This window comes from Thunnus thynnus, chromosome 14 (assembly GCF_963924715.1).
Source record: "Thunnus thynnus chromosome 14, fThuThy2.1, whole genome shotgun sequence".
NCBI lineage: Eukaryota > Metazoa > Chordata > Actinopteri > Scombriformes > Scombridae > Thunnus > Thunnus thynnus.
Genome location: NC_089530.1, coordinates 19,214,440 through 19,238,959, shown reverse-complemented (window position 1 = coordinate 19,238,959; position 24,520 = coordinate 19,214,440). Strand labels below are relative to the sequence as shown.

General features: G+C 41.1%; 1 protein-coding gene across 17 annotated transcripts in view; it reads right to left on the bottom strand.

The window, feature by feature from the left end:
- The window catches only part of LOC137197189 (ankyrin-3-like), a 126,757-nt gene that overhangs the window by 49,352 nt on the left and 52,885 nt on the right, over positions 1–24,520 (bottom strand). For 14 of the 17 annotated variants that reach the window (XM_067610405.1, XM_067610404.1, XM_067610408.1 and 11 more), the window contains exons 2-14: positions 14,436–14,537; positions 14,033–14,131; positions 11,961–12,059; positions 11,022–11,120; positions 9,034–9,219; positions 6,673–6,771; positions 4,875–4,973; positions 4,301–4,399; positions 3,521–3,718; positions 2,652–2,750; positions 2,325–2,423; positions 2,085–2,183; positions 1,802–1,999 (exon numbers count right to left, since the gene is read on the bottom strand). In XM_067610405.1, coding sequence (XP_067466506.1) covers positions 1,802–1,999; positions 2,085–2,183; positions 2,325–2,423; positions 2,652–2,750; positions 3,521–3,718; positions 4,301–4,399; positions 4,875–4,973; positions 6,673–6,771; positions 9,034–9,219; positions 11,022–11,120; positions 11,961–12,059; positions 14,033–14,131; positions 14,436–14,537 — 1,575 coding nt within the window. The other 3 variants (XM_067610406.1, XM_067610410.1, XM_067610411.1) reach the window with 3 other exon arrangements.

The window sequence follows — 24,520 nt, the reverse complement described above, 5'->3', positions numbered from 1 at the left end:
ATGGAGAGGACAGACAGGATAAACAGAGAGGGTTATACAAACAGGAAGTAAATATTTGTATTTTTTAAGTCATGAGTTCAGTTCTTGCTGGCCTGGGGTCAAGTCCAGCCACATAATATCATAGTTTCTCACATAGTTGTAAAGAACTCATCTCAATAGTTAAGTTAATCTTTTTTACTTCACAAGATAAAGGATTTGTACACATAAAGTGTAGCAGCACAACTGACAGATGAAAATGTACTTTAACAAAGATTTTTTGTTTTTTTTACTTAGACTGAACCATATCAACCATTTAAAACCCATTTAGACTATTAAAAACAGACTGTTTCACACTAAAATCAACATCTCCTTCAGCTACAATGTTTGAATGACATTTGAAATTCAAAGGCATTGATAAACTAAATATCTGTTGTGGAAGAAATTGAACACAGTGATGTAAACCTACTATACTATAATTTACCAAATACAATTTTATATTTATCTATTCCTATTATCTGTATATGAGACTAATTTAGTTAAAACAACATAAAATTATTTCAAGGCATGTGATACCCTGAGAAACTAAGCCAAAAGCCCTTATTTCTACATGTATTCCGCATCTATAAATGCTGGCTGTTGTATAATGCGATCATGTTAATCTTGGCTTCCTTCCTGTGTGTATGTGAAGATATTTAAAGACATTAGGTCATATTTTCCAGAGGAATGTGGGACTCCCACAGATTCCCATTCCATGCTCTGAAACTCTTGACCTCATTTGTTTGATTTGCTACAGTCAGTCCTCATACAGTTTATACAGTAACTAATCATTTTAAAGACATGATAGGTAGCTGGATAGAAAGTTTAGTTTTATTTAATTTTCCTTTTCTTTTAAAATATAGGAACTTTAATGATATATTTGCTCCATAAATATCACAAATGCTCCCTACCCCCCCCCCCCCCCTCCCCATTTTCAATACCCAGAAAATTATGACATAATTTCCTTGAACAGCTGATTCAGGTGATGTCCCAAAAGATATGTTACGATATACATATGATGTGTGTATGTGTGTGTGTGTGTGTGTGTGTGTGTGTGTGTGTGTGTGTGGGTGGGTGGGTGGGTGTGTGTGTGTGTGTGTGTGTGTGTGTGTGAGAGAGAGAGAGTGAGAGAGAGAGAGAGCATTGGCACCATGGGGTTTACCCTTCATTAATCTGTTCCACTGACAGAGGTCACCTTCAAGGACAGCCCCCAGCAACATAGCACACACATGCACAAACCAATTCCATAAAGTCTACTCTACATCTCTTTCTGACCTTGCTCTGTGCAATTAGTCATATGTGAAACCACTACCACCAATATCCGCCCATGGTTGACTGCATGGATAAAAATAAACCTCCTGAGCTCCTAAATTAGTCGACACTAATACTAGTACTGACCTGATAGTGAACACTATAGAACTGATGTGACTACATGACTGTGACAGAACTTAACATGGGTGAGCCTTGTAAGCTGGTTATAGGCAGTTTATGAGCCCCATAACTGGAGACTGGGGATGCAAACTCTGACTAATAAACAAGGTAAAATGATCACCATGACAGCTATTGGCAACAGAGACTGGTGCCCACTAGTGGAGATACATGGCACTGAAAGTGCTGTAGATGATCTGTGCTGTGATGTTTTGGTTCTCCAGATACGTTTGTCTGTGTTTGAGTGTATGTGATGTCATATGAAAGAAAGAGAAATAAACTCCTTTACATCATGCCCTCACATACTGTGTACTTCTGTGAATTTGCATAACTGTGTAAGATCCTCCTCAAAACCCACCTTCGTAGAGGAGGCGAGTGAGGCTCCATGCTCCAGCAGCATGGCAGCGACATCATGGTGTCCTTCGCGGGCAGTCAGGTGAAGGGGGGTGTAGCCTGAGGTGGTGGCTGCATTAGCAGAGGCGCCGCACTGCAGCAGCTGTTGGACGATGTCGACTTTCCCCAGCCGACTGGAGATGTGCAATGGTGTCTGGTCATCCTGCAGAGAAGGAGAAAGTGACTTCTGGCCCAGTGTTTCATCATTGTTTGACAAAGAGATTCATAATAGGGCTCAGTGTTCTAACCTTGGACTTGGTCTCCACCTTGGCTCCATTTTTCAGCAGGTATCGGACTACGTCTGCCTGGCCTGCCCTGGCTGCCATGTGGAGAGCTGTTTCACCTCTCTGGAAGACACACAGTGGTGTTAGCTTTCCACATACGGTGACGTGAGAAGTGAAATCTGGGCGGATATTCTTAAAAATGTGTATTTCTTAACGTGGAGTCTTAACATGTAACGGTGCATGATTAAAAAATGATTCACTCACTACATTGGTGGTGTTAGGCGATGCACCATGGTGTGTCAGTGAATGGACAATGTTCTCATGGCCCATGAATGCTGCTACATGGATGGGCGTCAGGCCAGACTGCAGAGACAGAGATATGGTCATTATCATAACATGTCACCTTACGCTCTTAATTTAGAAGTAGCACTAAGACAAATCCCTATTAAAAGGAAAGCTGGAATGTATTAATTGGTATAGCTCTGAATAGTTAGAAGTCACTACAATTTATAGGAACCACTTCTGGCACCAAGTGGTAAAAGGCAGAGTCAAGTAGAGTAGAATAAACTGTGGTCCGTTCTGCTGTAGTACCTCAGTGACAGCTTGGATAGAAGCTCCATGTTTTAGCAACAGCTCCATCACTTTGACTCTGTTCTTCTTGCAGGCGATGTGAAGTGGGGTGAAACCGTTCTGCACACAGACAGAAAAGAAGAAGAAGAAGAAGAAGAAAAAAAAAAAAACAGATCAGTGTAAAGCCCACACTCCAGTATCTTCAAGATGGAATTTCCACAGCTACAAAACGAAGAACAGCTGTGTGGCTCTTTTTATTAGGCTGATAGGGAGAAGCAAATGATCTGCCAGGAAATGAACGAGTGGTAAAGAAAATGACAGTTGCAAACCACAGGGGTGAGAAGGAAACCTTTTCTCTCTCAGTTCTTCTACTCCTCCTCAAATCTTAGAAAATTCCTTTTGTATCTTTTTGTGTAAATCAAGTTAAATCTAGCCTTCAAAATTCGAGATTTCTACCACCTTGCTTCACCCTCCTGCACTCAAAAATTCTCTGCTTTTCTTCCCCACTGCATCATGTATCAATTTTTTATCACTTTCGGGTGAAATTTGTACGCCTTAGTGTCCAATCCTTTTCTCATTCTCTTGAAGTGAATCAGTGCAGCAATAGCCTACTGGTTGAATCATTTTACATCATCTACAGTAGATGATAAAAGCTCCTTTCTAACCAATCATCATTATTGATCCATTATTCTTTACAAAGGGACATTTTCAACACTGAACACTCGTACTCAGACAACGATCAAATTTAAAAAAAATGAACATCAGCACAAAGATATTGTCTTTCAGCAACCTTTATCCAACAATGTCACTTTTGGTCCAGAATCTGCTCCCACATGACCCTTTGACTTTTTACTTTCAGTCCCATTCTTCCCACCCCTTCAGATTCCTACCAGGGCCTTGGCGTTTGGATTGGCCTTCTTGTCCACGATGAGCTTGGCCACCTTGTAGTGACCACAGTGAGCAGCAACGTGCAGCGCGGTCAGGTAGTCGTTGGTGACGTCGTCCACCGGCACGTCATGCTGGAGCAGGAGCTGGACACAGTTAAGGTGGTCCCCCTGAGTGGCCATGTGGAGCGGTGATAGGCCGTTCTACAGTGGGGGGGAGAGAGAGGGAAAGAAAGAGAGAGAGAGAGGGGGAGAGAAAGAGAGGGGCAGACAGAGAGCGAGACAAAGAGAGAGACAAACACACACGCAGACGGACACATAGACAGATGGACAGACAGACATAGTAAGTTAGGGCGTGGCCATGCGCTGCACAGACAGACTGTGAAGGAAGTTGCTGAGAAGGTTACAGAAGCATTGTTATAACGAGGCCATTACAACAATGTCTATTTTGTTACACTGGTCGTCCTGCGCGGTCAAACTGTAGGGCTACGCAGCGGAGACAGGGTGTTCTGGAGAGGTCGCACAGACGTTATGGAGACAATGCGACAACACTACAGCAACAACAACAGGCCTGCTATCTGACTGGATAATAGATTTCAAATGGCGCTGTGTGGTGAAGAGAACTAATTTATACAAACAACTGTGTTTATTATAGTGTTACTGTTGAAATGTGACCTATTCTATTCTATTCAATTCTATTCTGTTACTGCCAGTGAGTGTTTGTGACCTTTCCTTTCCTATTCTAAGTAAAGCAGTGTCTCCTGAATTGAGCGTCCCAGTAGCTACCTTGGTCTTGGACAGGAAAGGAGCTCCTCGGTCTAGTAGGATTTCTACCACCTGCTCGTGACCGCTCCTCGCCCCACAGTGAAGAGGTGTCAGACCATCCTGGAGAAGGAGAGAGCAATTGTGTTAGAACAAAATAGAATTAAATAGAAGATACAACTTTATTGTGGTGAAACCATGAATTTCTTCCCTTGGGTTAATCAATAAAGTGTTATCTTAACTTATATTAAAAGTGGAAAATTGTATTTGTCCCATTCATTTCTTACTAAAGTTTAAAATTGTGTACAAAAAAGTTGTAAAGGGTACAATTTTGGGTACAGTATTGATGAGTATAGTTGCATCATGGAAACAAAATGAGTAAAGAATATATACATTTGACATGGATTGTGTGGTGTTTCATTTGATGAACTATCCCTTATTGAACGTTAAGAACTGATGATCTTAAATGCACTTCAGCAGCTGATTTTTCTACAAACTACAGTGACGGATTAAACCTACGGAGAATTCCCTTCGGCATCATGTGTCCGTGTGTTTGTCTGAGTGTTTCTTACTGCTCTTATGAGAACTGGGTTCTCACCTTTGTCTTGGCGTCGATTTTGGACCCTCTGTCCAGCAGCAACTTGACCATGTTGCTGTTGCCCCTTTTTGCTGCCACATGAAGCGGCGTAATGTCATTCTGAACAAAAAAGAGGACATTAGTGTTGTGATTCACCTGTCAAAATAGATGTAATGGTTCATTATTTGCACAAAAGCAAACATTATGGTCATCAACTGAAAATGTCTGTAATTAGATTTTACGTATTTAATTAGATATATTAGAACATATAATCTGGTGGACTGTAAATAGATTGTAATGCTTTTAATGATATTTTCTCAGCTCTAATGGAAACCCTACAGTACTCCTCATTAAGGGTGCACAGTCTCTTATAATTAAGCAAGCAACATTGGTGAAACAGCTTCATTGTTTAATCCCTCCACTTTTGTAGCATGACTCTCTGGACCCAACATGTAATCAGTGTCAAAAAGCAGCATAAGCACCAACACTCCTTCAGACACTAGCTGATATAATTATGGACCACTGTTGACTCTGGTAAGCTAATGTGACAACAAACACATTTTTGAAGGCAGGCGCTCTTGGATTATAGTAAATATTAAATAATACCCTGCTTATTATATTAATCTTTAAGTAAGAGTGCAGTCACCTATTATGAACACTGAGATGCAGATCGGCTAATGTGACAAACATACTGCTGGCTACTTTATTTAATGGACAGTAGGGAATTTGATTCTTTAAATGAATGATAATGATGCCCCTTGTCAGTTGGCATTGTTTACAGTGTGTAACTTTAAGAATGCACCCACAGAGAGGTGTAGACCAATATGAGCTTCAGTGCAAGTCCATCTAAATTAAAGTATGTCTCACAACTCTTCTCCAGTACACCATTCTTTATACACCAAACGCTTTTGGCTATGTTGCCTTCACCAGTGTGACGTCTGAGGTTGTTTCCAGTTTCCTTATATACAGTTTTTTGATCAGTCATGTGACTTGTAGATCATCATAGATAGTATAGAAATAGCTTTACCATAATCTCTGTTTTATAATACAAAACAGCAAATTCTGTATTGTTCAACCTTGTTTTTTTAAAAACACAGTATATCTGCAGTTGACCTTAACACATCTATGCTATAGCTAAACTTCCTGTTGTTCTCAAAAAATGATGTTTTTTTTTTTTTAGAACAAATATAATCATCATATAAATAAGTGTACTTTATTTTTCTCCTTTAACCCCACAGAACATCTCTTGATCTCCTCCTGTATTTGAAAGAGACACCTTATCAATTCTTATCTATTTAAGGGTAGAGACTGGATTAATGGTTAATTTCTATGAAACATGCTACAACTGAATAGATCTCTTTTTCACATTGTAAAGTGTACTGGAAAAGAGGTGTGCACCATGTTTTAATTTTGGTCCTTTACTGTGATTTATTATTTGTCCATGTTGAAAAGTTTCATTAGATGTAAGGGAAAAACAAGAGAGAGAGTTCAACAACTCATTACAGTTCATGTGGGTGGTTTTGGTTTCACAGTGTTTTTCTTCTGCCTTCACCTCTCAACGCCAAGTCTACTAATAAACCCGGCATGATACATCCAATGTTTTACATGTTGTGTCTTCAGCTGATGCTCTTTAATGGTGTTCATTAATGGCTTTCATTTGCAAGGAGTCCAACATGAAGGCGTTAACTGAATGCAGACCACCTTTGTGTTTCCCCAATGGACACTGTTTTCACCATATGTGGTTAGTGCATCTTTACTACTGTTTACCTTCAGTGTTGGTAATACCCCTCTCAGACAGCAGAGGGCAGAATAAACTCACCCTCGCCATGAAGTCCACAGCAGCCCCTCGGTTCAGCAGTAGTGTGGCCACGTTAATGTTGCCATAGTGAGCTGCGATGTGAAGCGGGGTGAAACCACTCTGAGGATGGGAGAAAGCCGTACAGCACACACATGCAAACACACAAACAAGCACACACATCATGTTACAAACAGTGAAACCCGCCACACTTGTAAAAGTCAATACAGACCTTGAGTTTTATAGCGGACTACACAGGCCTATTGCCTACGTACAATCACACTCAATCAGACAAAGACATATTCAACTATACACTGTTACACTGACACCTGACTTTTCTCACAGGGGCAGAAAAAGTCCTTTTATTGAAGCATCAAACATGGGGCCAATGGTATGCTGACAACTAAAGGGTATAAAATTCAGTATACCATATGAGCTTCTATGTGCTCTGAAATATAACTCATTACGCATAAACTACTCATTTATCTGTCAAACTTGTATCTATCAAACTCATGCATTGTTTACCACAGTGTACGAGTTCAACAGAAACTATTTAAATGTAATTATAGTAAATCTAAGTCATCTCATTTACAACATTTTGATCAATTTGTTGTGCTAAAATTGTCCCGCAAATGAACCTAATGTCTGTTGGATAACATCTTGAATGAGAGTCAGATCCTGGTAAAACCCCTGGCTTACTGTGCAACAGCTGTCAAAGCAGCAGGACACTGGAAAAGGTCTCATCCAATCAGTGAATGAATCTCACATTAAGCTGTCTAATTATTTGAATCTCAATTTCAAATAATTAATAATCCAGTGGAAAGCAGGTGTCTCAGACATGTGTATCCACTGTGCTGATATCCGATGTCCCAAACATCCGGACCAAAAACACTAAAACTATGAGCATTTGTTACACAATCACATTAGAAAAGTAAGGTTTAAACCTGACACTTTGATGGACTAACAGGATGTTAATCTTGTTCTTGTTTTTTCCTAAAATCTGCACTAACTTTCTTCCATCTTCCATCCACTGATAAACAAACTTGTTTACCATGATGCATGAGCCTCAGATCAACAAAGCCATTTTTGGATGAATCATAGCAGTTATCTGGTCAGCCTGCCAAAGCCAGAAACAATGCCAACCAAAACAGGGCCACACAGAAGGTGGCCACCTGGCTTTGGTGTGATGAAGGGGCCTGTGTTACCATAGAAGCAGTGTTGAGGTAGCTTGTTGCTTTGGTCCCATGAAAAATGCTTGAGGTGCAAGGGTTGAGGATTAGAAGTACTAAGAATGAATAAAGGGTAAACTAATGAATTAATTAGACTAGCTGTCTGTTGCTAGAAGGCTGGGTTCCTTTACAGCTTAATGGAGAATTGGTTGCCATGCAGGTTATGGACAAACCACTACTTTCTAATAGATGATAACCACTTTTCATGCCAGCACTGGTTATCATGTTAATCAGTTTCATGGATCGACTGTGTCAGAACACATCAGGACAACAGTTAGTCACAAATAGTTTGCCAAAAATAACAGCCGAAACATAAACTTTAGGCACCATGAAACCATTAAAATCATGGACAGTCTGGATACCCAAGCCTTCAGCTTCAGGCTTTGCTAAATCAGTAGTAGTGAAACATGCGCTGTAATTCTGACTTTCTCTAAAACTAGAGATATCTGCTACATGAATGAAGCAATGAACAGGAGGAAGACGAGACTGAGTTAAAATGGAGAAGGGGATGCGACAAAGGGCTGCAGAAACACTACTGCATTAAATCAGGGGCACTGAAGTGTTTAGGGTTTTATTTTTCAAACTGTTTATGAGCTGCGATGGAGAGACTAAGTAATGTACTGAGTAGAGGTGTACCTCTGTTGTTCTATTCACCATCATCTACAAAGTCAGCCAAGAGAGGAGAGAATGGGCAGTTAGTGAGCAAAACAACAAAAAAGGGCCTCCACTCACATGAAGTGGAGGAGCAGAGAGAGGGGATAAAGAGCTCAATATGAAATAATTCAAGGGAAAAACGTTCTGCACTTATAATCAAAGTTGTTATTTAAGAAGATTTTAATTTTGAGAAAGTTATTTCTCAAACTAAAATCCCTCAGCGTGATCATACATCCACATCTCCTCACACCTGTCATCCTAAAGGATACAAGTTATTATACAAGTTATGTACAACAGTGTGATTCAATATATACAAAAACAAAAATGTACTTCTGCTCCCTTCCCCTATCTGCCAAAAAGAGCATCAAGAAAGAAAGAGAGAAAAGGGTAGCAAGAAACAAAAAACTGAAAGAAACACAACCAAAGGCATCAATAATTAAAGAAACAATTAACTGTTCAAAAAAACAAAAAACAAAGCAACTGTCTAGAGACCGTTGCTCACCTTGGACTCGACGTCCGCGTTGTGGTCATTCTGTAGGAGCAGGGCCGCGGCCTTGGTGTCGTCCTTGCGGGCAGCGATGTGCAGGGCAGGTAGGCGTACCTTGCCCTTTGTATCGTTCTCCAGCAGCAGGGAGACCACCTGGTCATGGCCCTGCTGGAGGGCCACCGCCAGAGGGGTGAAGCCATCCTGCATGTGAGGAGAGAGAGAGGAAGTCAGTGGGGCTCAGATGGGTGCCGAATGCATTACTGGTGATGGAAGAGATATGGGATGGTAGTGATGACATGTGCGGGTTAAGAGCAGGTTATGGAGAGATGCTGCTCCAATATTACATTTTGCTGAATTATTATTTAGCTGCAGGCACAGAGGAAAGCAATGCAAGACCCCTTTAATTGTGTAGAAGTGTTAAAGAAGAGATAATGCAGGTGTTATTAATGATCCAATGGATTCAGGTTTGTTTTGTTTTGTTTTTTTAACATATTTTTTGTTTTAAACGACAAATCTCGTGTGCAAAGGTTTAGTCTGAGAATGAGCTAAAATTTGTGATTTGTTTTTGCATAAATATCCATAAATGTCACTAAAAAAGCTAAAGTGAGGGGTAACATAAGGGCAACAGTAATATGCCTCTATGTTAAACTACAAACATTTTGTTTTTAAGGGTAATTTTGCCAGAAACGAGTCAGAGATTACATTATGATTTTTTATCTTTTAGTAAAGCATTACCGGAGGTTAATTTTTAATATTATATATATAATATACTATTACTAAGTCTCTTGTCTCAGTGTTTCCTTGGGAGCTCTCAAGAAAAAAAATCATCTGGACACTCAAAGCTCAAAACAGAAAACTTTTGAGTTCAACCTCCTGACATGTTAGGAGTTGAATGCTTATAGCATTGAGGATGGTAAATCATAACTTAATACCCCATGTGTCAAACAGATATAGAAGTTACTGTACATTTACGAGCCTCCTCTCCATATAGAACTCTGATGTAAGTTACATAATGAGAGGATGGGGTTGAAAAAGCACATGTATCTCCCACACACATTCCCCTTATGTTGCATAATTTAACTGTCATATCGTGCTTTCTGCATACTGCATGTCTGAATATGTGTGTGTGCGCAGAGGTATTTGTGCACTTGCATATGTGCCTGCATTCATATATCATGTTCACACAAGTACTGGATCTATGTGTGTGTGCGTGTGTGTGTGTGTATGTGCAAACATATTCTATGTGTATGCATGTCCTGAAGGGCATCCCAGTGTTCTTCCATGTAGCCCATTGATGTTAACCAGCAGACTGTAGACTTCCTGGGTATTCCATTAGCCCCATCAGCTATTTATCTCCATATGTGCACGTGCTTGTGTGTGTATACGTGTGGTGACTGATAAGTATTTGTGTGTGTGTGTGTGTGTGTGTGTGTGTGTATGGGTTCCACAAGCTGAGCAACGTAAATCAGAGCAGTAACGGCAGCAGCAGCCGTGAAGGAGAGGCAGTGAGCGCAGCAGACCTCATCAGTGACCCACTCAAGGTCACTCTGCCTCCACCACCATACACTACCAATCAATGAAGCTTTGCCTAGTCCCTCGTGAAGAGATGGGGAGGGAGGTGGGGGGGGGGAGCGGAAGAAGGGGCAAGGCAGAGGAGGAGGGTAGAAAGAAGGGGAGAATGTGAGACAGACAGGATGAGATAAAAGAGAGGACAGAGAGATGAAGAAGAAACAGACGGAGACACAGAGAGATATAGAGCAAGTGGAGGGTTGGGATGGTAAAATGTGGAGGGGAAGGAAACAGAGAAGGAGAGGAGACGGAGGTGGTTAGTACAACAGATGTAAAGACCATATATGACTGAGGCAGAGAAAATGCATGGAGACACAATGGTACGACTATAGAGAGGTGGAACGCAGGACTGGCACACATACACATTGAACGCACACACACACACACACACAATAACAAAAACACACACACACACACACACACATGCACAGTACCTCAGTGGCCATACTCTGGCTGGCGTTGTTCTCCAGAAGGAACCGCACCACCTCCAGGTGATTCTCCTGGGCTGCCATGTACAGAGGGGTGAATCCATTCTGCACACACAAGCATAAACACACTTAATGTTATAATGGGCTAAACACTTATGCTTGAACTAGTTAGACATGCTCTACACAGTTTTGAAGTGATTGTTTCCTTTTTGGCAGATTTAAGATGTCTACTTAAAACCAGCTCAACAAACAGCCTTCAAGAAATGCCCACAAAAACAACAAAAAATGAAACCATATGATATAAAGCCTCTTTTAGATTTGGTTTTGGGTGTGTTTTTCATTATGAGATAATTGCAGGCTGTTTTGTCTTTTTTTTTTTTTTTGCATATAAACAACATCATAAAACATCCTGAAAATGTTCCAGTATGCCTGAAATAATACTCGCTACACAATGAAATGATCTCTCAGTTATAACCTTCAGTTATTTGGATGTGTTTGTATACAATCAAATTTTACCTATATCACTGAGTAATTAACTTATTATTGACGACATAAAAAGATCTAATAGACATACTAACTTTTGTGTTGCTGTTGATCTGAAGTACATCTCCACTAGCTGTTTAAGAGTTTGATAAGATCAGAGGAAGATGACAAGAAGGTGAGTGAAATCCCTCTTCTCACCTTGATCTCATAGAGTTAAATGTAAAACGCAAAGAGAGCAGTTTCCTTGAGAGGCTGAGGCCTAGTTGGCATGATGCCACATTCTGTGAGTGAGAATCTTTCCACTGAGTGATTCCCTCAAAGTCAGTGACTTGATGATACATTCATCTAAACGAAGGTGTCCATCATAGCAGGGTAAGTAAATTGAAGTTGTTTCAGCTCCTACATGTAAACCTCCATGACCTCGTTCACTGACATTATGTGCGTGTCATGTGTATATCCCACCTGAGATTGTGCGTTGACATTGGCGCCATTAGTCACCAGCTCTTTGACGACTTCCGCTTGGCCAGCCAGCGAGGCTATGTGCAGAGCAGTGTTTCCTTTCTGGATTACATGGAACAACGACAGGAATGTGTGTTAAGCTCTGCCCCACCTGTCCCATCATTTCGTGTGTGTGTGTGACTGTCTCGTGTGTGTACCAAAGTCTGTATATATATCAATGTCGGTATCCATGTGTCCTAGTGAATCCCCTCACACTGACCATACTTTAATACCACTGGTATTCCAGCTCTGGCACCCCCCCGCCTGCACTGCCAACAATGTGTCACTTCCGATACCCTATGTCCCGCACATAAATGAGCTCCCACTGCGCCTCGGACATAAATAAAACTACAGGAGGCTTTTTATGAACCTGTGCAGGTCCTTGTGAAGGCAGAGCCGACCCCCCCAGACTGTCTCTTGGCCACGTGACACTGGGCTCTGTTATTCGTGACAGTGACCTGTCACATGCACTGTATACTGTAGCAGTCACAAGGCAGATTAATAATAAGACAGACAAGACTGTTTAGTATAAAATGTAGCTAAAGACACAAAAACAGACAAACCAGCTCCACTATTACTTTATGATCTAAATCATAAATCTAAATATTGTTACTTTAACAATGTTGACAGGCTATCTCACCGATTATGTTTTATGTTACACTTCCTTACTTGCTCCCACAGTAACTTTACTGCATTTTATTTTCTTTGTAAAATGCTACTTTTCAGGGACATTAGTGTAATATAGTGCAATCCAACGCAAAAACTCTGCAATATACACTCACTACCTGGATGAAGCTGATAAGTTCCAGCGTTTGTTGAGAGAAGTGTTGATTCAAGTCTTTTGTAATTTTTGAACACATCTGTGTTTGAACATCTGTGAGAGATTGGCAACACATCACACTGTTGAACAGATTCTGACTATGGCCCTATGCACTACTTGGTCTTGAACATCTTTAATGTTAGTGTAGTCTAGTACGATGACAACACTACAGCCTAAAAAAGAAGCAAAATAACTCTTCTCTGACTGTTTCAAATTGAACAATAAAAGCTTCATGAAAAACCCCCAAATCACAGCAGAGTTAAAGCAACATCTCTCTAACAGTCTCAACATTGTAAGCTTCACAAGTCTAGCATTTGTTTTAGAGCTGTCGAAGGCTAATGAACCGAGGACAAGGCCTCTTGTTTAATTCTAACAGAACAAGAGCAGTGCAACATTAGAGTGACAGATACACAATTAACTTTAGCATCAAACACTCACACAGCCTAAATGGAACACTCTGTTTTATTAAATCTAGGTATCCTTGATAACACTGCCTCCTTGATTGTCTCCCTCGGCTGCATAAAATAGAAATTGATAGGCATTGGGGCGCAGGCAGTGAATCCCCAAGATCTTAAACTAATTCCTCAGCATCCTCGGGGTCACAATTGAGAGGCTTTAATTGGGGAGATTTTCTCCTTGATCTTGAATATTTCATTGTGTCCTGTGTTTATGTCAGCACTAGGCATGTGGCCTGTGGCAGAGAGGCTGAATGAGACGACTGGATGGGAGCCTTCCAGGCGCAAATCTGGATAATGTTTTTAATGGCTCTCCCTCTCAACTCCTTTCAGCATCTGAGGAAAGAGGCTTCAAAGGGAGAGACCCTCCCTCTCTTATATTAAATTATATCATATAGTTCAGTACGTAAAATATAACACTATTGCTGCAACTACTTTTCAATTTGTACTTTATTTCACACATTTCCAGTGAATGAATTTAGCATTGAAATTGTCAGCTCTGTATGTTATAGTGTAGTCTTTCTGCTTGATTCTGGCATATATTTTATTTTTCCTTCTCAGCACTCCAGCAGCAATCCCCACAGGGATCATTACATATTTATCTAATACTAAACACTAACGAGGGCTGCACACTTACAGGAGTTGTACTGTAGCTGCGTGCAGTTTAATCCTACAGTGCAGCCATGATTTGTGCTGGATCCAAATAAAGTCCTCTGTAACATCAGCTGAGCTGCTGCGATAGGTGATGGGGTGGGCCTTACCTTTGTGGCTGCATCCACAGTGGCTCCGAGCTTCAGCAGCTCGGCAACAACCTCCACATGCCCCTCCTTGGAGGCTAGATGAAGAGCATTCAGACCATTCTGAGAAAGAAACATATACAGAGGAGTTAGAGTAGCTAATGCAGTATGATATGGAATGAAATAATGGTGTTAATTGGATGGCTTCAAATCGTAACGTATTACTTCTAGAGGCTGATCCTGATTGTTCAGTTAGAGCCCTTTAGATCAATTGACATCAATTTGCAATTCGGCTGATGCAGCATAGTGACATGAGTATGTTCATGCGTGAAGAAAAAGCATAACTTCAGATTCTTCTTTCTTACAAAGCAGCACAGACACCCATAAGAACGTCTCAGCTTGTTAATAACAGTGTTAGAAAACTCACCTGATTGCAAATATCAATCTCAACCCCAGACTTGAGGTAGTCAAGAACCTTTTCGAGGTTCCCTGCCCGGGCTGCTCGTAGGTAACTGGCATTACTGTCAGACTGGAGGAGGAGAGGGAGAGAGAGATAGAGAGAGAGGGAGAGAGAGAGAGAGAAGGTGAGTAGATCAGGTCAGGCACTTGCCACGAGCTTATTCATCAAATTATCCAACTGTTACAATTAGGCACACAGGAGAACAAAAACAAGTAAAAAGCACATACAAATGCCAGAATTTTACTGTACCAGATAGAACTCTGTCATCATTTCTCAGACATCCACAAAACATCTTAACAAAGGAAAAAACAAAGCCAATATCCACACACACAGTAGGTCCATTGTCCCTTTAAAATTGACGTTTCAGAGGTCCACCGGTGTCTCAAAGCAAGACAGAATTAAAACACAAACATCTCAGCGAGTGAATCCATGAGAAAGCCAACAGAGCCCCAGCATAGTGTATCATCCCAACAATTCACGTCATCCTCCGTCATTCAACACATCCCAAAGGATGTTCAGCTTTATCAAATCCAAATGTCTCTAATTCCCAAAGGTAGGAAGTTCAAAGACCGGGCGATTCTTACAGCTGCCACGGAGATCTCCTCTGTATCCACCAGTAAATCAGTTGTGAGTCTGTGTCGCGGTGCTACCAGAAGCACAGCATCCTCTATTCTGCTTGACTGTCCTTTACAGAAATAGGGCTTTGCACACCAAAATAAAATGATGAGGCAAGCATGTTTTTGCCCCTATAACAAATGTAGTGTGCATGTGCACGCATGTGCATGCGTGTGTGTGTGCGTGTGTCTGTGTGTGTGTGTGTGTGTGTGTGTGTGTGAGGAAGAGAGAGGGAGGGGATGGAGATCGAAAGATGGATGAGAGCAGACAAAGGAAAAGATGGAGAAAGCTAAGAGAGAGAAGAAGAGAGAGAGGTTGGGTTTCTTTTCCATGTTCATGTTAAGTCTTATGACACTGGGTTTGACATAAAGTGACACACAGCAAACTCTGCACATTTTGTCACCCTTCTTCGCAGTAGTCACACACACACACACAAAGCATTTTGTAAAACTCAGCTCTGGAGCTGCTGAGAGCAGGGGGGAGGGAAGCTGTGATATGCTGCTTCATAATAGAGGCTCAAAAACCAAATTCCCCTGAATTATCAAAAGCCCAGACCTGCTATATTTAGCCTTGCGTCCAGAGACACTTAGGATAAACTCAGTAGGGCCAAATGGTACAAGCGGTTATCCAACACTGTACTCTCCGCCTCCCCCACCAGCATGCTCTTCCAGAAATAACTCTGACGGACGTAGAGGGATCTGACCCAATGCCAAAATGTGAGTGAACAAAGACATCCAACAACAGATTGTTCCACTGATAGGCTGTGTATACATGCACAGATGTGTAGACAAACAAAAATAATGGAAGATGAGGCGGTGTTAACTGGAAACTAAGTCATTTCCTGATTATAAGAGACCATTAAGCTGAAGCTCATATCTCTGCAGCCAATCAGCCCGCATCTAGAAATGTCTTCTTCCTTTTTCAATACCACCAACCCCCAGAGGACTGTTTGATAGCAGTGAACCACTAATGATATTTCTGTTCCAATGGGAACTTGAGAAAAGTCCTGATATAGCAGACTGTGTCACTGGCACAGGGCCTGAACCAGCATGATCACTACAAAGATGAGGCACAGGCTACATAAATAATGCAACATGTGCCATAAACAGACAAAGCAGTAAAAACGTTTAAAGCAGCATGGTAAAATCTTGAGGATGATTTGTAAAAGAGGCTCCTGGTCAGATGCTGCCATAAGCAAGTCAAATGAGAATCTCTGGCACCAGCTGCAAAAGAATCATTAATATTGGCAAGGCTGAGGTACATTGTGGCACAGCTGCACTATACAGTGAAATAGATCCATGAAAACTCATAAATCTCCAAAACAGTGGCCTGAATCTGATCTGCTGTTACTACAGCCTAACTACAAAATGTTTTAGAAGTAGTGTGAATATGGATGATGACCAAGGAAAGACAAAAATGTTTCATTTCAGTGGCAATAAACTGGGGACCAACTAGACAAACACACCATTATAAATATATAATTTACTGTAATTCTATATCATAATCATAAGAGCACTCACAAAAGCCCCAAAAGTCCCAGACTGAGGTCTTCTACTTGTTGGTCATTGACATGGACACCAAGTGTCCTTCATGATGACCTGTAAGAAACACCTTGCAACCCAGCCAGCAGGCAATCTTCACTGTCTCACTGTCATCACAGCGTCACCACCTGAACACTGCCACTGAAATGAACTCCCTGCCACTTCTTCAATGATACTTCATCCATCCCCTACATTTTGGCTACATGTCATATGGTATCAACATGATTCATGGTGGTTATTGTTCACAAGCACTGCTCTGCAGGTATGAAAACAACGTTGTCTTGATGAGAAAGCATGCTAGCAAGAAGGGAATATAAACAGAGCACGATCATGGGGTCATTCCCCCAAAATAACCTTCACACACTGTGTATCATGCGCATTTCCAGGTCTGTATTTTTATTCTGGGGCTCCACTGGAATATCATTGCTTGATTTACACTTCAATAAACTCCTGATTTATCTTACACTGGCACTTTACGCAGCCTCTCAGTTTAGCCTCTGTCTCTTTAAGGCCCCTCTCCCGATGAGCCTACTCTGTTCTGAGTGGCCAGCTCTCGGAAGCTTCAGTAATAGTAGGATTTAACCTCTTGTTCTCATTCTTTACTGGAAATATAAACTTCTCAAATATATCCATACATATTTGAGCCTGAATCCAATCCGAAATATGCGAGTGGACAATGTGAATGACCCATGGAACAACCTCAGCAACAGGGGCTACGGAACGGACAGCCACATGTGAACAATCTGACGTCAGTTTGACGAGGAAGTAGAGGTAACTTTGCTAACGGTGCGATAGTTTTTACATACGTTCCCCTGAATTTTTAGAACTTTGACCATGTGTCAAACATGGTCGACATCAAAACAGTATATAAATGACAGAAAAATCACAAAAAGCATGTTATGTCCCCTTTAACTTTATTCATAAATCCTATCATTTCTTCTTCTCCTTTTCCCTCTTACATTCTTCTCCTCTTCTCCTTCTGTTGTTGTTACCATTTGCCAGGGACATCATAATTCATTTTCATTTCTTAGTTATCTATACATTTAGTATACTTTTCTTGCATTCATCTTACTGTATTTTTAACCTCTCTAGTAAAGCCCTTTGGTCAACATTTCTTGTTTGTAAATCTGCTCTATGAATACATTTAGTTAATTTTCCACAAGACTTTCCTTTAATGACTGAAATCCAGGTTTATACCCAACTCCAATTTGAAGATAATCTCAGAATATCACCACCATTCCTTCCTCCATTATCAGTTAATCACGTCAAAGTCTCTTCACATAATATAATACCAGTGCAGCATGTGTGTGTGTGTGTGTGGGTGCACGTCTGCATGCTGGTACACATCCCAGCAGACGTTTTGTATCTTACATAACCGGCATGTGTCCTAAAAGTGTGTGCCATGGTGTGTATAGCATGCCTGTGTGACCCACGACTCTCAGGCTTTGTTGAGTGTCACCAAATGTTTGACCGCTCTAAAACCTCTGACACGGAAATGCGGGGGTTACACAGCTGTGGACAAGCAGCCTTCATGGCAATTTCTCAGTGATTTGCACACACATCAAATATTATGTAAGTCAAACATCATACGTAATACTGTAGTCCTCCAGTCCTCTTTTAACAGCATGATGCATTGATATTTAATTGAGGACCACTTGTTGGTTTGTACTGGCAGGTTTTAAAATCATTAAATGTTGATACGCTAATACATACCTACAAAAGTAAATGTGCTCTTTTTGGAAATAGACACATCTCAAAAAAAACAGTCTAACAGAGCATATTAAAAGTTTCCATGTCACCATTTTGCTATAATCTCATCAATATTATGCAGTTCACTTTGCTTCTCCTTTCTTTCTCTGCCAAAGCTTAAATGCCAACAGATTAAGTAGTTTTCATCCATAAGTCACTATTCATTGCACTCATCAGTTTATCCCTTAATGCCAGCAGTGAAAACCAGTGACTAACATGTCTAACCCTTCATCCCCATCCCATCTATGTCCAACATGACGTATCTTGAAGTCTTTGTGAATGAAGCATTACATAGGACAGGGCAAGAGATTAGTAAGAGAAATATCATTAAGCCTCCGCAGATCAGAGGTTCAAAGAAAATGGGGCCATTAAAGACTAGGTTAAGCCTGAAGGAAAGCATTAATCTAATGTTAGATAGAGAGGAGAGGATGAGAGAAAGAGACCGAGAGAGAAATCTGACACACAAGTGATAGCTGGAAAAGCTGAGTTATAGCATCACTCCCAATTAAAGTCTCACAAAGTCAAAAATGCAGCTAATTTCCGGGTAAGTCGCTGTAAAAATGACAATTAACCATCTCAGTTCTAATTAAAAATGCCCTCTGGTCACTGACTGGTGTCTGCAGATGCTCCATAAAAGGGAGAGGAAAAACTGAACTGAACAGCGTGTCTTAGTGTTGCATAGATTATATAGGTTGAATCAGATTACTTCTGTTTCTCATTTTGAAGATGTCAGACTTTACAATTGAAATCTTTGAAGATGAACAACCCATTAAAAGCTACATCTGCTATAGTACATCAACAGAACCTCTGTAATTTTTCCATAGCATTAATGTGTCCGTCTAAGCACTGGAGACTCAACTAAATCTAAGCATTATGACAGTAATTTTTAACAAGAAATGTGAATGTAAATAGCTGATTTTGCTATATCACTGATAACAAACTCTGGAGGAACTTCTTGGGGAAAGACATTAACAGAAGTGTCCCAATTCCAAAAGACATAATAATTCTTTTCAATATGATCACAATTTAAAACAGTATATGCATGGAAAAAATGTTTGATTTTGAGTGTCATGGATACTCTTGTCCTTCAATGAATTGGACAAAAGAAATGGAGGAGCTGCTCACAGCTGCAAAACATTAAAATACATGATAGAATATAATATAGAGATCTTTAAAAACAAAAAAATGGTATTAAAAATGTTTGGTTTCTCTTTGTGTCATTACAAAGTTGCAGTTCAATGTCCACAGTGCACACGATTTTTGTGTATCTCAAAAAATAGTATCCTATGAAGAGTAGTATATAGAACATCTTGTATGCAGTTAGTATGTAGTATGGAATTGGGGCACAGCAGCTGTCATGATCTCAAATAGCGGCTGAGCAGTCAGTTTTTTTGGGTGGTTCACATTTTTGTTGCATCCATCTTTCTTGGTATCGAGAGTCATCTCATTTTTTAGCCACAGAGCTTTTGCTTTCATTTCTGCTGATTTGTACTTGGCACTTCTTCTCATGACATCATCTGAGTGATTATCTCAATAGATAGAGGATATTTAGTTGTATAGAGACTGATATCCCCTGGGCGCCAGACTCCGGTGATGTCAGTTTGGCACTTTGCACCGAGCGTGTAACACAACAAAATCTCACTCCGACACGCCGCATATTGCAATGCAGCCATGTATAATGCATGCAAGCATTTTTGGACATTGTTTATTTAAAACATATGCAGGCAAAAATATGTACATACAAACGCAGACCTGCGGGGCATGTTGATGTCAGTGCTGCAGGCTCAGGGTGAACTGAGCGAGCTTAGAACTGGACCAGACCAGAGAGCCTGACCAGCAGCGGCTGTATTGTTTCACTTTATCCCCTGCTCTCCTGACAGCACAAAACACACAGAGCTCCACAGCTCTACAAGCACAAAGCCAGGGGCATCAAGTGGCAGGCCACAACACCCACCGGTGCCAAAGACCTTCACCCCGCCAACCAACCAACCAACACCATCCTCTCATCTCTAAACTATCGAACTTCCCCAATTCCCCGACCTGCTTAGCCCCTCATCCTGCATCCAGCATCCTGATTTCTCTCTTTCTTTCAAGGCTAAATATAGCAAAGCTATTGATGAATTAATGCCCCCATTTCACTGTCAACATGCTCATAACAAAAAAATCATTATTAAAGCTTAGAGAGGAATGGCTGCAAAGAGAGTTATTGGCAAAACAATAAATGGTAACCTACAACTGGATTCTTTACGTTTAGATCCTCCTCAGATTTCAGTTGCACAAAATTTCCAATGCAAGGTGCGTGAGCATCTGCTTCACTGCCCTCATGACTGTAAACATCATACTCTATGCTGTTATTTCGGGCACCAACATCACTCTAAAATATCCCTCCGTTCTACGCATGCTGCTAATGGAAAACACTGCACATTTCAGGAGCACTGCAAAGAGACAAGTGGTTTATCGGTCATGCTTGCTAAAGGCCACTAGGAGGAGTGTCTGTGAATGACAGTGTGAGTGAGTAAGTAAATGAATGAGTGAAAGAGAGTAAATTACTCTCTGGATCTGTTAAGTGTTTCACCTCTGAAAAGACTGCAATAAATAAATGTTCCTAACACATTCTCCGTTGATAGAGAGCTTTACTGGGGGAAAAAAAGCTTTGTTCAAAATGTGCCTCCATTTGGTATCTTGTGTCACATCTTTTTCTTTCTTTCAGAGAGCCAAATGTCAGTAGACATAGAGTGCTTTAGTGTGTGAAGAGCTTAACACACTGCTCGATGAATTCCTTACAGCTTGGCTTCCATCTTAAAGGAATAGTTTGACATTTTTGGGAATTTGCTTTCATGGTGTGAGTTAGATGAGATGATTGATATCACTGTCATGTTTGTATATTACATAGAAAGCTGGTGGTTAGCTTAGTTTAGCATTAAGAGTGGAAGCAAGGGGAAACAGTTAGCTCGGCTCTGTCCAAAGGTTAAAAAAAATCAGCCTACTAACACTCAAAAGCTCACTAATTGCAAAAGCAAAAAACTGCATTTCAGAAAATACCAAAACTATTCCTTTAAAAGGAAAAAGCATCCAACTTGCTCAGTAATACATACAAACCTTAACATTAACAACATGAAGACACACTGTACATTTTGGAGATGCAGGTGCATGTGAAGCTTCCTGTCTACACACCAAATTTCTTCATTTGATTGCAGCTGACTTTAAATATTCAGACAAACACACAAATGTCATAATGCATGATACAGGTCATTCTAGCACCACTCATCCATAATATCAACCTTGGAGACAGTCAATAACCATGTTTATGTTTTTTGAAGATAATACCAAATCACAACACTAATCTAAGTTTTCAAAATTAAAAAAAAAACACGATAAAAATTGTAAGAATAAACCCAAATGTTAGCACTACTCACTTGTGTCAGGAAGACAGCACCCTCTTCCACAGCCATGTTCTCTCCCTTTCTCTTTCCCTTCTTTCTTTCTCTCCTCTGTATGAAGAGGAGTGAAACCTGAGCTCAGAGTGGCCAGGCAGCCAAGCAGCCAAGTAGTCAACCAGTCATCTATTCACTCACTCAGTCACTTAGCTCTGTCCTTATCTCAACCTCACGGGCATCCATCCTACTCGGAGGAAAGAGCAAGGTGCCACTAGTGGCAAAAAAAGAAAAAAAAAGAAAAAAAGAAAAGCACACTAAGAAATGCCAGACGTAACTGTTCCTTCCGCTGTCTGGTCGATGCCCTGCGCATAAGGTAGAGGGATGATGGGAGTAAAGCGGTGTGTAGGGAGGGAAGAAGAGGATATGGGGGTCTGTTTAATTCTCCAGTGATGAGTAAACAAAGCGCCGAGCCCCTCGCAGTTGTTCACGCTGCAGAAAGGACACACGCCAAATCCCTTCTGCTGCCTCTCTCCCTCCCTGTCCTATCTATTTCGTCTTTTTTTTTTTTTTTAATGTGTCTACAAGGGTAAATCCCCGCTGCCTCCCAGAAGCTGGCCCCTGCCCCAGAAAGCACCTTCGAACAGGGAGGGTGCAGGAAGAGCACCCTGACTTACCATAATAGCTGAGGCTTCTCCCTCCCTCTCCGCCTCCTTCCTTTTCTTCCTCACCTTCATTTACTCTGAGGGGTGGGGGGGCTGGTGTCAGTATGATCTTGATATCCAAGGTTGGGGAGGCAAGCGGGGAGAGGGGCCAAACTGAAAATAGAAGCTGAAACAAATACTTTAGCTAAAGTGACTCGGCTGGGATATGTCAACCCCCCCTCCTCTCTTGTTATCCCACCCACTCTCCCTCTTTCCCTCCCACTCATTCTCTCTGGTTCACTCTCCCTGCCTCCCTCAGCCTCTGCCAGCACACAGCTCTTTATTGTCATCTTGCTTATCAGCTTTTTTTTTCCCTCTAACAAAAACCACTATGAGTATTGTGAGTGTGTCCTGGCTGGGTTAACTCTACCTGGTTATATTGACTCAACCAGGGGGGATCTCAGTGCATGGGAGCTTGCAGTTGTGAATCAGTGTGCTTTTGTGTGTAGGAGGGGGGTTTTTACTAGTCCAATAACAGCAGAGAACAACAACAATAACACCAGACGCTATTTTGGGGGCGAGGGGACCAGTGGGGGCCTCCCCCAACAGTCAATGAGGACACTTAAACAGAGGATTAGGGGTTTTTCCCTTGGTATTAGGGACACCCTCTGTCCTCCTACCTCTCACCCCTCAGCAGACACGCCCCATTACAGTCAGCTGAGCGGGAGCCGGGGATGAGAAGCTCACCCCCACTGATTTCTCCTCTCAAATCCTGCCCATAGCTGAGCCCCAGCACAGGAAGATAGCAGCCAAGCATACACACTGCTCTCCTGGAAAAGGTGGATCTGATCATTATCTGTGTGAGCAGAAGGGAATCTACTGTTGAGGTTAAGCATAACATATAGTGTAACTACCGTATCCATGTTATATGTTTGATTTTGGGTTATTATAACTGTGGGTGGTAAAGTATGTGATCTGATTATCTTATCTTCCAGAATCACCCCTGACAGTGTAGCCAACGTTTTTTTTTAAAGGATGGTATTCTATATTTCTCTTATTGTCAACAAAACCCAAGACCAACAATGTGTTAGACCATCTCTCAGTACTTTCTGACATCCTTATCCTCTCTGTGACCTCAGCTCCAAGCCTATTCGTATCCACTGAAGACATAAATCTTTAAAATAGATCACAAATATATACTCTAATTTTAAAAAAGCTTGGTAATATCCTAAAAAGGCTGTGTTCCGTAGGTTTTTAGCAAAGATTGTTAAACAGAGGTAAAATGTATTTATTGGGAACAATTTTCAGCTGTGGATTTGGTGCGCTAGCAGTGTGCTATTGTTCATCATGATAAAAGAAAATGTCACCCAGTGAAACAATGTGGCTCATTGATGGGTTTGAAACAGTTTATGGACAACAACGGAGATCTATGGCAAAGAGAAATAAGCTATATAACAGACAATACTGTACTTGTTAGTTGGATTTATGTCTTTTCATGGGATTTTTAACAATAAGAAAAGTTATAGAATATCAACAGACTTATCCTTTAAATGATCTCCTATTAAGTTTAGGGAAACATCATGTTTATAGGCAAATAATATGGTTAAGGATGACAAATTTGGAATTGAAATTAGGAAAAGATCATGACCAAACGACTGCTTTTCTGTGACGGGATGCACACTTGGGTCATTTTGCACTTAAGTCCCATCCACCATCCCGACCTCAACACCTTTACTGCCGTTCAGAATACAAAATGAATGTAACTCCTGTGGGGATACAAGGCTGAACGGATGTTTTTGCTTCAGTGGAAAATCCAGTCTATACAGGTGAGTAAACAAAATCTGTAGTCATTAACCTCCAGCATATGGAAAATCCTTGGGACACGCCGCTCTATGGTCACTCTCTCCTTCTGTCTGTGGTATTTTGATAATATATGCTAAGCACATCTCATCAGCATCACACCAATACGTGTTATTTATAGCAGGAATGCTGCTGTTCTGGCAGCGCTGCCCCGTAATATCACACACACTAACGTACACATACACACAAACAGAATAGACAGTCACAGCCTCTGCATTCACATTCTCTCACACTTCCACAGGAATGGCATCACTTGCATCATGGGTATG